Source organism: Stegodyphus dumicola, chromosome 4, assembly GCF_044657685.1.
Source record: "Stegodyphus dumicola isolate Sdum_Otavi_A_Nest chromosome 4, ASM4465768v1".
NCBI lineage: Eukaryota > Metazoa > Arthropoda > Arachnida > Araneae > Eresidae > Stegodyphus > Stegodyphus dumicola.
The window spans coordinates 55680259-55696085 of NC_140771.1; the positions used below are offsets into that span (position 1 = coordinate 55680259).

Here is a 15827-nt window from a genome sequence, read left to right on the forward strand (position 1 = left end):
AGCTAAAAAATAACCTCTTTCAGAGCTTTTCTTCAATCAGCCTTGTATAAAATAAGAAAAGTATTAAAATAGATGCAGTGGGAGTTTTAAAAACTTTTAAAACTGAAATAAAATTTATGCATTAAATAAGATACAAAGTGATGATATTTAGTAATTTTAGGAAATAACCAAGTAATAAAATACAAAAGATTGTCATTTATGAATGGATTAAACATAATTTTATAAATTATATATTAAATGATTTTACTTAATTTAAATAATTTTATTCATACTTTTATCATATAGTAGAGTTTATTATATTCAAATTTGTGAAGTGCAATATTTAAATTCACAAACGGAAAAGAGATGTTTATGCCTGAAATGTAGCATTTTGCTCCTGTAAGGGGCAACTGTTCGAGACATGCCATTAGATTTAGATTTGAAGGCATACATTTATGGCTGTTGTATGTTCACGGTACTAAAATCTAAGAAACTGAGTCCTTTGAAGAGGTAAGTGGTAAGGAAGGATTCTTGAAATCCCTTAGGCACCCATCTTAAAAATTAGTTGCCGTGCATTTCCTAAATTAAATGATTCAATACAACTGAGGGGAGTAACTATGAAATGTTAATTTTAAAAATTTTATACTGTGTTTAAAGTAAAAAAAATTCAATAAATAAATATGAATAATATTTACATAATAGTAAAGATAAAATGATCATTTGTCATAACAATGATTTATTTACATTAATTATAAAATGCTTTTAGTTGGACATGAAAATTACAAATTCTACCCATGCATTTGTTTCTCATCTGAGCAGTTTCCAATTCCTGGATTTCTATCATCAAAACATCAGCTTCATTTCTCTTTACCTGCAATAAATTTATTCAGTTTAGAAATTTGGATAACCAACACTTACACATTTCTCCAGTAGGCATTTTTATATTTTTGCTATCAATTAGAACTTTAGAATGAGCAATTTCTGAAATTTCTCAAATTGATATTCTTTACTGATGTATTTCAAAAGGCCATTCATTAAAACTTAAATTTCTAGATAAGGCCTTTAAATTCTTCTCTTATGGAGATAAAAAAAGGGAGATGGAACTTCAGGTGACAAGATGCCGTACATTGGGTACATGATAAGAAATTAGTCCTTTCCCAGTCTAATGTATTAGATCATTGGTGTCTAAAGTGTGGTGTCTTTAAAATGCAGCCCAAATGCAAATTATGAAAGTATTTAAATTTGTACATTTTTGTTTAAAAAATAAATGTTTGAATTTGATTCATATATAATCGATTCGTTGGCATTTATTTTAAAATAAAAATTTAAATAAAAACATCTTAGTATGTCATGATGTATTAACTGCAAAGTTACATTCAACTGAAAGAAAAATTTGAAAATGTTTCTTTACTGGAGTTTTATAGATTACCTACCTACCCCATGATAAATATCCTAATTTTCACAATCATGCTTTATTAACACATTAAGGGCGGGAGTCGTAGTACTACGATTTATCTCGACTGTAGCTTAAAGGTGGGAGTCGTAGTAATACGATTTATCTCGACTGTAGCTAGCGCATGGATTGTGCAATGTGAAACCACATTGCACAGTCCATGTGCCACTTTTACATTTGTATTTAGTATGTTTTGTGGTTTGAAGCTGTTCGTTTGTTCAGATTCTACTTACAGTAAATTTTGAAATCCTTCAATATGGTTTCACGTGAAAATAAAGATATATATGCACACGATTTGATGGACATTGAAGAGCCACACCCTGGTACATTGAACTCGGCACCACGGACTCCACAATATAAAATTGATCCGCCTGGACGTCTTTCGCTAGACATCGAAAGGCACAAATTAATTCGGATAGAAAATAAAGACAAAAAGCTATATGCCCAACGAAACTGCGTAGTTTGTGCGGCACATAAAAAAAGAAAGTTGACTTGCTTCAAATGAGAGTTTTTCAATGCACCTCTTCACAGTGGCGAGTGTTATCAGCATTATCACACTCATAAAAAATACTAGATTCTTCTCATGAATATCTACTTTAAAACATTTTTTGTAATTAGTATTTAGTTCTTTTTTAATATTTCTTGTAGTTTTAAGAGTTTAAATAAACTTTTTTAAATCTAAATTTCTTTATGATTACACAAAATATCGCCCGCTCTAGGACGAAAAACGAGGTGAAGCAATCGCCGCGTTACCTAGCATACTTTCGTCAAGATCCCCCGCCTTTAATGTGTTAATGTCTTCAGCTTTTGGCAGTGCCTATATTTGTGAACAATTATTTTCAAGAATGAAGCATACAAAAAACAAAAATAGGACAAAGATCACTGACAAACATCTTGAAAATGCATTAAGAATTGCAACCTTGTCTATTGAACCCGATATTGATCTGCTTGTTCAACAAAAGCAAATTCATTCATCTCATTAATTTTAATTTTTTCTTACAAATTAATAATAAATACGTATCTATACATATCTAATTCAAATTAAAAAGAAATGATTTGATTTTAATAAAACAACATAGAGCTAATTTTTTTTTTCAATTTGTTAAAAAAATACTGTATGTGTAGGCCCGCAAATTTTTTTTCTTTGCAATGCAGCCCTCAAATGGTCATAGTTTAGACACTCATGCATTAGATAGTAAATAGACAAAAATAAAATAGCATGTTCTATAAAAACATAAAGACCTTTGGAAATCTATTGGTCTTTAAGAAGTATTTATAAAGAAAAAGATGAAGTCTATATTTCTTGGAATCTTCTCCCAAAGTAGAAAACAGTTGCAAGGATTTCAACATTAAGCTATAAGATCTCTGAGCAATTTTGAATATCAGGCATTCAAGTTACTTTTTTTGAAAATATTGGGTTTTAACGAAAGTTTCCCACCATCTCAAATATTATTCGCTCAAACACTCTGTTTTGGTGGTGTTTAATCATATGTTGTCAAACAATTCTTGGCATTTGTAAGAGAAAGACTTACTTTAGAACACTGTGCGGCGAAATTCATAAAAAAATGTCATTAAGTGCAAGGTGTCTGAAATGGAACTACCACGCCACCAGATTAGAACCATTTACTTCTAGTCCTTTTTCAAAGAGTCAGCTACATAATGTCACCAAATCATGTGTACAGCTTTAGGTACTAATGTTATATCATATGATACTGTGAAGATTTGATACTAAAAGTTCAAAAACAAGGGCTATGACATTAAAGAAACAGAGCACTCTGGCCAGCCTGATGTTGATGAGGGCTGCCTGCGAGAACTTGTGGAAGAAGATTAGTATGCAACACCTGAGAGGTTGTTCAGGAGTTTGACATTAGTGCCATGTCCATTAGTTGCACTATGCATTGCATGAACTTGACATACAAGTTCAATCGCCGGGTGCCGCCTGTGCTGGCTCAAGCAGATGAGAACAGACGTGCGTTCAGGCCTGCACTTATCTACTCAAATATCAAAACAAGGATAAAATTCTGGAATGGATCATCACTTGTGATAAAAAGTGGATTTATTTCAACTAAACATGCTGAAAAGAATTGAAGGTTATCCAGTGGATGTTTACCATTTCTCTGCCACCAAGGGATATACTGGCACAATTCTACATAACATGTTCTCAACTTCCTACTGGCATCTTTTTTCAGTTCTTTGACTATAACAGATTCATTGGCAACATACATGGTACCTCTACCACATTTGTTGTTATAATGTAATTTCTTGAGCTGGCTGACATGTCAAAACAGCCACAGCTGTGATTATTGTCCAACTGTGATTGTTGTCCTTAATGTAACCCCCCACAAATATATTAGTAAGGATAATTTCAAAAAGAAGAGATTTCTGCGAACCCCAAACCAAAAAATATTTAGAGATTTATCATAAAAATATAAATTATGTAACATCACAAAGTGTAAAATACTAATACATAATAATGTAAAAATATTGGATATAGTAGCTAGCAATGATATCAGTACATATTACTTTTTAATTATATATATTCTTTCTTCCATCAAAAACTGTACAATTTGCATAATTTTTCCATTGCCACTTTTAGTTTATAAAATTTATAAAAAAGTGGGGAGAATGCACATGTAAATATAGTATTTGTACAATAAATCAAATTTTATTTTACTTAATTTTATAGTAATAATGAAATTTGCAAATTGCCATTTTCTAATGTGAGGTGTATGCATGTATGTATGGAGGTAATAAAAATTGAAATGTTTTAAAATATATTATTAGTTCTTTTCTTTTTTTTCTCTCAGGTAGTGTATGAAGGCCACATATTTAAGTATTCAAATAATTCCAGGAAGATAGTTTAAAATAGTCACAATATTTAGATCTGTTTCATAATGTAATGCTCTTTATATCACTATGATATTAGCAGATAGTTACAGAATTTATATTAATCTATGATCATTATTTTAAATCTAAAAAAAAATATATATATATGTAATGTTTTCAGTTATTCCAACACATCGTGGGCGAATGGTGAGGCTATTCCATTGCACGTTCTGGCAGATGGTTGACGAAGCTGGGATGATTGAAGCACGGAGAAAAATGACGACTCAGGACTTATCACTTTTAACAGCAAGCATATCTTTATTTTAATTTAGAACAGATGACTTTTTCCAGATGAGGTTAATCAAATAACTTATCCAGTAATTGAACTATTAGATATGACTGACTTTAAACTTTAATACGTCATAACATTCTAACAAAGAAAGAGGAGCATAGTGGAAGCGTTAGCAGAACGAAGGTAAGAAGGCATCTGTCTAGAACTTATGACGCAGCATTTATATGAAAGGTTATGTAACAGAGTAGCTTCTAGAAAAATGTAGAAAAACTTATGACGCAGCATTTATATGAGGAGGTTATGTAATAGGCGCGAATGTTCTAGAAGGTAATGGTCTAAGGGGAGATGCTGAATTGCAGAAAATTAATTAAACGTTGCTGGTTCGCAAAGAGCAAAGCCATTGTATTTTTTTTATATTTTACATCTTCCACCCCCCCCCCCGTCAAAAAAAAAAAAAAAAAAAAAGGCTGGGGTGAGAAAAGCATTAGTACAGGAGTTAAGCAAAAGTCTGAGAAAAGACATGAAAACATCCAGAACATAACGTACAAGCTTTAACTATGGCCTATCATAGTTCATGACTTTCTCATATAAAATTTTGACTTTATAGCATATGAAACTTTGAATATTAAAACTATGAGTTATAAATAAATATACAATATATGAATAATTTTATAACTATAACATAATAAATATGGAATACTGATAAATAAATAAGTTATAATTACAAAAGTCCTCAATTTTGTTAAAAATGTCCATTTTGTTTTTTGAAAGTCCTTTTCATAAAAAGAGTTCGAATAGAATGAAAATAAAATCTCTAAATGTCAGATAGTCCACAAATATGATGCATGTTGATAGTTCACAAATATGATGCATTTCTTTCGCTGAATATGTTTGCATAATAATAAGTTTTGATTAGAAAATATTTTAAATTTTTCTTCCTTCAGATAAAACTTAGAAAAGAAATAGATTATACAATTTATGAATAATATATTATGTGCATTTTTTCCTTTCATCGTAGGCAATTAAAGATTGACATATTTTACACTTCAGTACAAAATATTATAATTATTAAAAAAAAAACAATTCAATATAAATAGTACAATTATACACTAGACCATAAACACTTTGCCTTTAAAACTATGGCATGTCCTCACCAATAGATCAGCGTGATTACTTGCTGATGGTTGGGGGGTGCTAGGTACAAATATCGAAAAACCTCCATTGCCTAATACAAGGTAACTGGTTTTTGGCATTGTACATTACCTCAAAGTGGTTTTAGAAAAATAAAAGATCATATAAAATCAAAATTATAAGACAGATAACTTGTATAATCAAGTTAAAGTCTTTTTTATAATTTTGTAAATTAGAAACAAAAGCTTATCCTACAATAAGAAGAAAATTTTTGCTACAAATAATTCAAATTATGTGAAAAATATAAAAGGTCAAGATCGGGAGAATAATTTGTCATAGTCGGGAAAATAACTTGTCATAATTAGGGTTTAAGTGTAAATCAGGTATTAAAAGTCATAATCAGAAAGATTTTTAATAGAGAAATTTGAAAAAATTAATTTTAATTTTGAACAAAGATAGGAATTCTACTATTTCTAACAGTTAACTTAAACTCATTTGCTGGATTAAAAGGTCTTAATGTAGTTGAATGAACAATTTCTGATTTCTTTTTAGTTAAAGGATTAGGTTTATCAATTTTATAAGTAACTTCAGAATATTGTTTTAAAATTTTATAAGGTCCTGAGAATGGAGGAGATAATTTACGTGTATTAGGGTATTGAAATTCTTCATACATTACTAAATCACCAATTTTAAAATTACTAGGTTTAAAATGAGTATCATATCTTTCTTTATTTACATTACGATAATCATCAGATCTGAGCTATTTTTCTAGCTTCTTCTATTGACGGATACAATTCTTGATTTTGAATTAAGGAATCATAAGGTAATTTTCCATACATTAAATATGGTGGAGGGAATTTTGTTACAGAATGAGGGTTATTATTATACTCTTCAGTTACTTGGGGTAATAATTTTGTCCATGCTATATTACCTTGATAAGAATTTAGTTTACATTTTAATCTAGTTATAATAGTCTGATTAACACATTCAATTTTACCATTAGTTTGGGGTCTATTTGCAGTAGTTAGCAATTGTTTTACATTATGATTCCTTAAAAAGTGCTTAAATTTTGAAGATGTAAAAGCAGCGTTCCTATCACTTAAAATCTTTTTAGGGACCTGAATTTGGAAAATTTGTTTTAAGCATTTGATATAAGTATCTGCAGTTACACTTTTAGAAGCAAAAGTCCAGATATATATATCTAGTTGCATGATCAATAATTATGTGAATATACTTTTTAGTAGAATTATAATAATTTAAACCACCTACAGTATCAATAGATAATATTTCAAAAGGTTCACTAACTGATGGTAAATTTTGCATTAAAACAAATTTCCTTTGTTTACTTTTCTTATTGTCAAAGTCTGGAACCTGTGAGAAGAGATGAATTTAGGGGCAGATTACCAAATTTAGAATATTAATTTTGAGGTTCGTCAATTATTTTTTTTGAAACAGCTATCATATTTTGTTATATTTTACATATCCCCCCTTCAAAAGAAAAGTTGGGTGAGCAGGGTGGAAAAACAAGCATTAGAGCAGCAAAATGTGAAAGATATTAATTTTGAAAATACAAACATATTAACTTTTAAACAAAAAATTATTGTCATAAAATTTTGACCGATATTTTGACATTTCATTGAAAGTCATAAAATTTTGAATTAAATTATGAATCTTAGCACTGTATTATTTTTAAACAATAGCATATTTTAGAGTTCTGAAGTAAGAATGTCAATGAAATTTTGTAAAGTTCTTGAAATTTCCACACAGTAAAAGTTCAAATATTTACACAAACTAAATGTTTAAATAAAATTCTTTCAAATTTTTGTTGATGAAAATATTTCTATTATATTACAAATTAAGATGCCAATTTTCATATTATTTAATTATGTTTTTCAAGGAAGGCATTTTAAAATATAAAAATTTTGTAAAACACCATTCATAAACACAATTTCAAATTTTTCACTATTATTAAGACATTTTAAAATTTACTTATTCTTTACAAAACTTGAAGACTCCACAACTTTATCAAAATACTAGCATTTCCATCATATTGGTTTATCAGTTGAGCAAACTGGTGTTTAATATTCTTTACCAGTGGCCAGAAGATGATGTGCCAAATTAGCAGTTACTGTAGAAAAGTACTCCGTTCCTTCTATAGAGGCAACTGGCCTTTAACGAACTGCTGTCATTCCATACGAATATTAAAAACAGACTCCATTTTATGAAAAAAAAAATTCTTAGATTAAAAAAATGTATTTTTTCATAAGGTGAGAGCCTTCAACGTTTATCATAAAAACATTAAAGAAATTCCTAGAATTTAAAATTTTCAAACAATAATTTCATTCTTAAAATACAGTAAAAATTCAAAAAAAAATCTTAAACAATAGTACAAAAATATTATTCGCATTAGAAACCTTCCCTAAGTAAAACATTCCTAATTTTTACCAAATTCAATAATTTCTTTTTCCCAATTCAGAAATACAAAACTACATTTTAAATAAATCATAAAATGTTTGAATTATTAACTTTGATTTTAAAATGACTTAAGCAAAACTTTATCATAAATAAATCATAATACAATAACCTATAAACACAAAGTTTTTTTTTTCTTCTTTTTTTTTTTTTAAAACGTAATTTACTCATTTTGGAACTTAATACCACTTCAATAGCACATTAATAACTTTTGATAATATTCCATTCTTTGAATAAGAGCACTGAAAAACGCAAAATGTGCACAAAACACTCTTTCCCTCATGAGGTTGCTGCTCTTAAAGCACTTTGGATGTTTAATTTACTTTCTACGCGATGATCGGAGATGCATAAACACTGCGAATATTCGAAGCAAGCAAAACGATTAACCATACTTCACTACGTTGGCGACACTGACCTTGATTCCGAACACTTTCGATTTCGAACTTACAGATACTCGATGATTTCATAGCACTTTTAAAATATGCCGTTAAATCACACACCGGAAACGAATTTGATGATTCACTGGTAGTTTGAGGCTGTAGAGTTCGAAATCCATTCGTGAAAACTTTCACCAGGTTAATCCTGTCGACTTTTTATAAATATGTAATGAATTCAAATGCGTAGATGAAAGCAGTGGACCTCCCAACAGCTTACGATACTGCGTAGATGACCGAGAAGACCGTAGTGGCTTGAAGGTGGCAGAGTGGAAAGCATGATGACGCAATTTAGCACAACATATCTTGAAAAATCACAACTTTATTTTTTCCATGCATATCAAAATCATCCTTTTTCAGATAAGATACTTCTTAATAATATGTGAATAGAATAACTCCCATTTTGAAGTACGACGTCACCTTAAGCAAGTAAGCGGCAGCAAAAGCGTCTTACCAGCAGGAGAACTAACGCGGAAAAAAGGAAAGGTTATAGTACTTTCGTAGCAAGAAGGCTGAAGTTTCAGTTGACAGTTTTGGTTTAGAATTAATTTAATTGGACGAGAGGCATCTGCATTAAAACGTTACATAAGATTGAAAAGTCTGGAACCTGTGAGAAGAGATGAATTTAGGGGCAGATTACCAAATTTAGAATGTTAATTTTGAGGTTCGTCAATTATTTTTTTGAAACAGCTATCATATTTTGTTATATCTTGCATATATGTGTGTGTGTCAAAAAGATGACAAATTTTGAAAGAGATGTAGAGCAAGAATAATTAGTTAAGAGTAGCATGGCGATGAACGTATACATATAATATATATATGTTTACATACCCATAAACATTACACACACACACACACATATATATATATGCTGTTTGTTGAAGAGTTCTTTTTTATAGAATATTCTACAATATTTTTAATGAGGTTTAAAGGGAAAGAACTTCCCAGTCAATCATTGTTTCCCGATATGAATTTTTTGAGAGATTTTAAATTGTGGCATAGAACCAACTCATGCTGAAATGTCTGCTGGCAAAGTTCTACAATTTAAATTTTTATAGTAAAGTTCTTTTTTTTTTTTTTTTTAATATATAATTTCTAATTTCCTCAATAGGGACTAAGTATTATCTGTTACCCCCCCCCCCCCCCAAAAAAAAAACTTGTTTTTGAAAGTACTGTAAATTTTGGTGAGTATGTTGAGGTATTATTACTTTATCATTGGTTCCCTAATACTAGTTAGTGTATAATTTTAAATAAATAATAAATAAATCTCTCTGTTGAAATCACTCTAATCCATCTGTTATCCAAGATTTAACATTTTTTAGCCTATGTTAATCTGTTTTTGCTTCAATCAATTTATTCAAAATTGTACAGCCACTGGCTTTCTTGCCTTCTGACTGGCAGAATTGGCAGTCTATTCCATACAGTTAAAACTCTTTATCAATACCAGCAGCCAATAAACGTTTCTGAGGGTTTATGTTTAATTAATAACTCTTATTTCAGTGAAAGAACCATATCAATCTTTAGAGCTGTTCTCCTCTCCCTTCCTACATTTTTCTTTCTTTTTCGAAGACAATGTCCAGTTTTATTGCATTAGCTCAGAATTCAATAATCTATTTTTCAACACAACAGAACAATATTTCTTATAAAGATATGTGACTATTAAATGCAATAACTTTTACTCTCTTTCAGGGGCAAACATCCATTTTCAGACACATGAAAAGAAACAAATATAAAATACACTCTTAAGGAATGCAAAATTAACATCTATTTCCCACAGATATGTGTTCAAATCTGAAGTAATAATGCTTATTTCCAAACTAAACTAGAAAACAGTATCAGATATTCACTTAAGACAGATAATGATATATCATGTAAGACAGATCGTTCTGAATTATCATCTGACACCCAACTTGCAAATCTGTGAAGAAAAAAACATCCTCTTCCAACGATTTTGCATACCATGATGATAATAAATAGAAAAAAGTAGGTGTGTTCATACACACTGAAACAGAGCAGACTCATAATAGATAGTATAACATATAGTTATCTTACTATGTTAATATATTATATAAATAAACTATAAGAATTTTCATTTATTATTATTATATTACTCAAAATGCTTATTTTTTTTTTTTTTTTTTTTTTTTTTTTTTCCAGTAAAGAAGTAAAAAAACATTTTGACTATTAAAAAAAAAGAGTTTTTGTAACTGTCCATTAAGCTATTGAACAACTGAAAATAGTAAAACTGATGAAATCTTACTTGATTCTAAAAGAATTTTCCAAATATACTTAAATACTGCTAGATAATTACAAGATTATTATCACCAATCGGTTGTATTTGCTACATTCTTAAAGTGAAAATAGTTAAACATATTTTGGTGAATCTTTACATTATGGTAACTTGGTGATTTTTTGGTGACCAACCCTGATACAGCAACCTGCTAGTTTTTTTTTTTTTTTTGGACGCCATTTTGTTTTCACAAAGTAAAGGCGGCATGATGTTTTTTTTTTTTTTTACTCAACATTTTTTTTCGAACAATCTGCTAGCCGAATTACGCTTATGCTAGAACTTTTATGGAACAAAAGTGCTTAATCATGACAAAGATTAGGTGCAAAATTGGGAAAAAGTGTAGAATCGCCCACTGCTTGCCACGTTTTTAAAAATTGCATATACACGTCGACCTATTTTCACTTAAAAAAAATATCCCAGAATTGCACAAAAATGCCATTGCGCACACTCTTGACTTTATCCATGTACACATCGACCTATTTTCACTTCTAAGTCAAAGAAACATTTCTCAGTCAAAGAAAATTGACAAAAATCCAATTCTTCTTACTCCTGTAAAAAGCACCAAACAAATAAGTAGGCGATTCTGCACTTTAGCAGCGATATTGCTTCTAAGTGCTTATTAGCTAAAATCCCTATTGGAATTTTCCAGAAAATGTCACATTACATGTCTCATGATCTATCATTTCTCTGAGACAAAATAATCTGTGATTCCAACTGTGTGCTTCTCAGATTATTGCTAAAGTACCTTTATCACCTTACCAAAATGTTGCCAAACTACCTGTTACCATATTCTAAAGATTAGCCCATATTTTAAATCTATAACAAATTAAAGTAATGAATATTGATAAATGTTGCAAAATAATTTAATATTATATTGAATACAGCACTCTGAAATTGTAAGGAAACATACCCAGATTTGTACAGCTGTTATTCAACTATAACATTCCCCTTGTAATCACTCCTTCTGGAGTTTTCAGTCGATCACTCAATTCCTCGGGTGCTTCTAATTTTGCCTTCATTTGAGCAACTTCTGTTAAGCACTAAGAAGGAAAAGTAAAAATAAATTATCGGTGGTTCACATTTTAGAGACAATATTTATCCAATTGCGGCATTCAATCAGAAATTTTGTTAAAATCTCATAAACTCAGCTAAGTGTAATTTTTAGTTACAAATAATAGCTTATAAAATAGGAAACAATATGCTCATAATATAAGGAAATGAAGTGGGTTTTAAATACAAGTTTATAATTAACAATTTGATCAAACTAATTTCTCTCATATCTTTTATGATATGTAAACCAATTAATATTACATAAGTAATATTTAAAATATGAATATTTAATTTAAAATACCATGGTGTAACTCATAAATATTGTGTATGTTTTATCCTAAAACATTGCATTAAGTTAAGAGCTTTAATTTGTTATGAAAAGAATAAATGCTTTCAGTTCTTCTCAATAAAATATACGAATAAGCAGCTATTAGTAATCACTTAAATATAAATTTTAAAAAAATTGAAAATTAAAATTATTGCTTGAATTCAAGAAATTAAAAAAGAACATTACTTGAGACAACTATTATACATAAAAAATGTTTTTGATTTTGATTTATATTGTTTATTTATTAAATTTTACCTTAAAAGTACGAGGCTCCCAGATGGCTAGGTCTTGCAGAATAGCATTACCAAGTAAAATATTGCACTGTCACAAAGAAAAGATTACATCTAATTAATAATTTCAAAAACAGTAAATTAAATAAATATATTTCTTTTATACACCAAAATAAAAGTTATTTGACTGAAAGCAATAGCCTTAAGCACCATAGTTAGTACACATGGTAGTTTTTGAGTAAAAAATCAATACTTATACATTGTGGAAATCAGTTAATTGAATATCATACTTAACAATATAATCATGGGACGTTTTACAGTTTTTTTGAAGCTCAATTATTACAAAATTTTAGGTGGAACCTGAGAATAGCATTAAAGATGACAAAATTCTGCAAATCACAAGAATGATGCTCAAAACATATCTCTGCAAATTTAATAAAATGGATGGGGGGGGGGGAACCCTTTACCATAATTTACAAAGTGGCATAAAAACTTCTAACTTTCCCTTACTAGGCAGAAATCAAATGAATAACAGCTTTTAGAAAGAATGTAATTTTTTGTTATAGAAATAATATGTAATTCACTACACACCTATTAAATCAACCTCATTCAGTTTATTTAATTTTTTCTGCATTTGTAATTTTAATGCATGCAAGGGTTGGACACAAAAAACATGAACACCTAAGAAAAAAGGTATTATACATGACACAAGGTCATCTTCAGTATTCAAAACAACCTCAGTCCTCTTAGGTATAGCATGCAAATATTAGATGCATAAAATGATTTACCAGCTTTCATGCAGAAACTCCTGCAGCTCCTTGAGGTGCTTCAAGACAGATAAAAAGATATTATAATGTTTTCCAATACAGATGATAGCAGCTGTATAATGTTCAAGTCTAGCGATTCTGTTTGCCCCGCCCAAAAAGAATGTAATTTTCTCTTTCTCTTCCTAAAACCATAATTGGATACTTCCATATAAAATAAAGCATTACAATTCAAAAGATATCTCCTTCTGGAAATACTGCCTGTGCCGTAAAATCAGCTAAATTGGTAAAAAATGGTTTCCCACATCCTGTCAGTTACCTTTCCTTTCAAGGAATAAAAATAGAATTTGTTAGAATTATGACCATGTTTCATTGACGTAGTTTCGTTACTATGTTTCATTGATGGAGGAGGATAGCTTGTATAAAATGTTTCAGGAAGTGTTTCGCATGGATAAACATATCCTGCAATAAGAAGCAAGATGAAAATTGATTCACCTGACTAAAATACATTTCCATTAATTCTAGGTTTTATGGTCATGAAAGCTGTGCATTCCTCAAGGTTACAAGAGATTTGGCAAAAGCAGTTCTGCCATGATTCTATTTTCCTTTATGCAGTTAAGATGCTATTTTCACATTAATAATGCATATAATTAACATGATAAGCACAAGCCCTATATCCTTGCTAGTAGTAGCAACTGTTGTAAGTGAGTTATCTTATATGGATAACAGCGCAAAATGCTCTGTAGGACTTTACATACCACGCTGATAGGCAAATCTTTGCTAGTATGGCATTCATTTTAATTTCACTTTAAATTTACAGACTGAATGTAAACATGCTAAAGTTAGACTTTTAGAATATGCACACAGCAATTGCAAAAATTGCTGGCATCAGCTTTTTAATTATGCTATGTATTTAATAACAGAAACAAATAAATAAAATTTGAAAGCTTTCAGATTTAATTTATTTATTTATTTCGGGCAGCCGCGATGTGAAAGAGAAAGAAAGATCGTGGGGCGCTTTGCTCTGCTGCGGGCTTCCTGAGCCAGAGGGACTGGGTACCGTTTCTCTTTGCTCTAGTGGATTCTTCTTTTCTGTGAGATGTTAAGTTTTGTGTGAGAGATGCAAGGAACATTTTCCTGCGAGATGTCTAAAGAAATGTGTGCGAGCTGCAAAGAGCATTTTTACTGAGAGCTGATTGAGATGTATAGAGAAAAATCTACCAAGAAAATTTAGCACAGATTTTCTCTCTTCACCTGAATCGCCGGTTAATCTCCAAGAGCCTTTTTCCGAAACATTCAGCATAAATGTTGCCTCGCCGCTTCGATGATGCACGTGATTGTGCTAAAAACTGGTGTATATTCAGCTACCTGTTATTGAATTGAAATAAAGAACCTTCTGAATTGAACTACTGGTTCCCACCTAATGGACAGATAAAGCGATTCCTGGCTGTTTGAAGAATTATTAGACTTGTGCTAAAAACTGGTGTATATTCAGCTACCTGTTATTGAATTGAAATAAAGAACCTTCTGAATTGGACTACTGGTTCCCACCTAATGGACAGATAAAGCGATTCCTGGCTGTTTGAAGAATTATTAGACTGTAATTTCCACTCGTGATTCCTAATGATTTTTAGACGCTTCAGAAAGGGTTGTCACAGAAAGAAAAATGGGCTTGGCTCATTTCCATGTGGATTGGACACTAAGGATCCTGATAATCAGGAAAAACTGTTTTCCATCTGTGAGTGAAATTTTTAAGTATATTTTCTCTCTCTCTCTCTTTCTTAGTGTTCCCGAATGCAGAACAGTTAATAATGATTTATCTACTTGTATATTGTTATTACTTATATAAATTAAATATTACCGTTAGTAAAATTGAGAAGTTATTTATAATTTCAAGTGAATGCCAATTTTAAGAGGATTAAATTTTGTTACACCTACTTAATTTGAAAAAAATAATGTTAATCTTAATTAATGTAAGCTGTAATTTGGTGTAGTATTATGTGTTATTTTGGCTTAGAAAAATATGTGGTAGGATTACTGATCAGTTACCCATTATTTAATTACATAAAATAGTCAAGAATTTAATAAATGTGTGTTTAAAATTTAATTGTATTTGTGTATTTATGTTGTGTATATTTTACTGTGGTCTGTCATGTCCCTCCATTTGTTTGAGCCAGAAGGCTTTTAAGAAACATGGAGTTTAATTGAATTTGGGGTTATTGATTTTTCCTTGGCATAGGGTACTCACAACGCAAACCTAAAAGTTAAATTGTACTACCACTATACGAATGTTTATAAGAATGTTGAAATGATATATGAATATTATGAATTAGATTTTGAACGTGAATTATTTGATATTTAATATTTTTTTTTTTTTTTTTTTTTTTTTTTTTTTTTTTTTTGTTAATTTATCCAGCACTCCAGTCAGTCAGTTAAGTTTAAGTTATAAAGAAATAAGGTATTAAAGCACCCCTTAAATTTTCATAAATTTTGTTGTGTCGTTTTGAAAGTGCCTGAAAGGTACCCTACCAGTTGACCACAACAATAAAAATACTCATTTCTACCATAACATACTAGT

The 15827-nt window shown here is 30.0% G+C and overlaps 1 protein-coding gene across 1 annotated transcript in view; it reads right to left on the reverse strand.

The window, feature by feature from the left end:
* Positions 1-695: 695 nt before the first annotated feature.
* mRpL20 (mitochondrial ribosomal protein L20) overlaps positions 696-15827 on the reverse strand; it is a 44080-nt gene continuing 28948 nt past the window's right edge. The window contains exons 4-6 of the mRNA XM_035365077.2: positions 12511-12576; positions 11788-11917; positions 696-850 (exon numbers count right to left, since the gene is read on the reverse strand). Coding sequence (XP_035220968.1) covers positions 11813-11917; positions 12511-12576 — 171 coding nt within the window. The 3' untranslated portion in view covers positions 696-850; positions 11788-11812. The remainder of the gene's footprint in view (positions 851-11787; positions 11918-12510; positions 12577-15827) is intronic.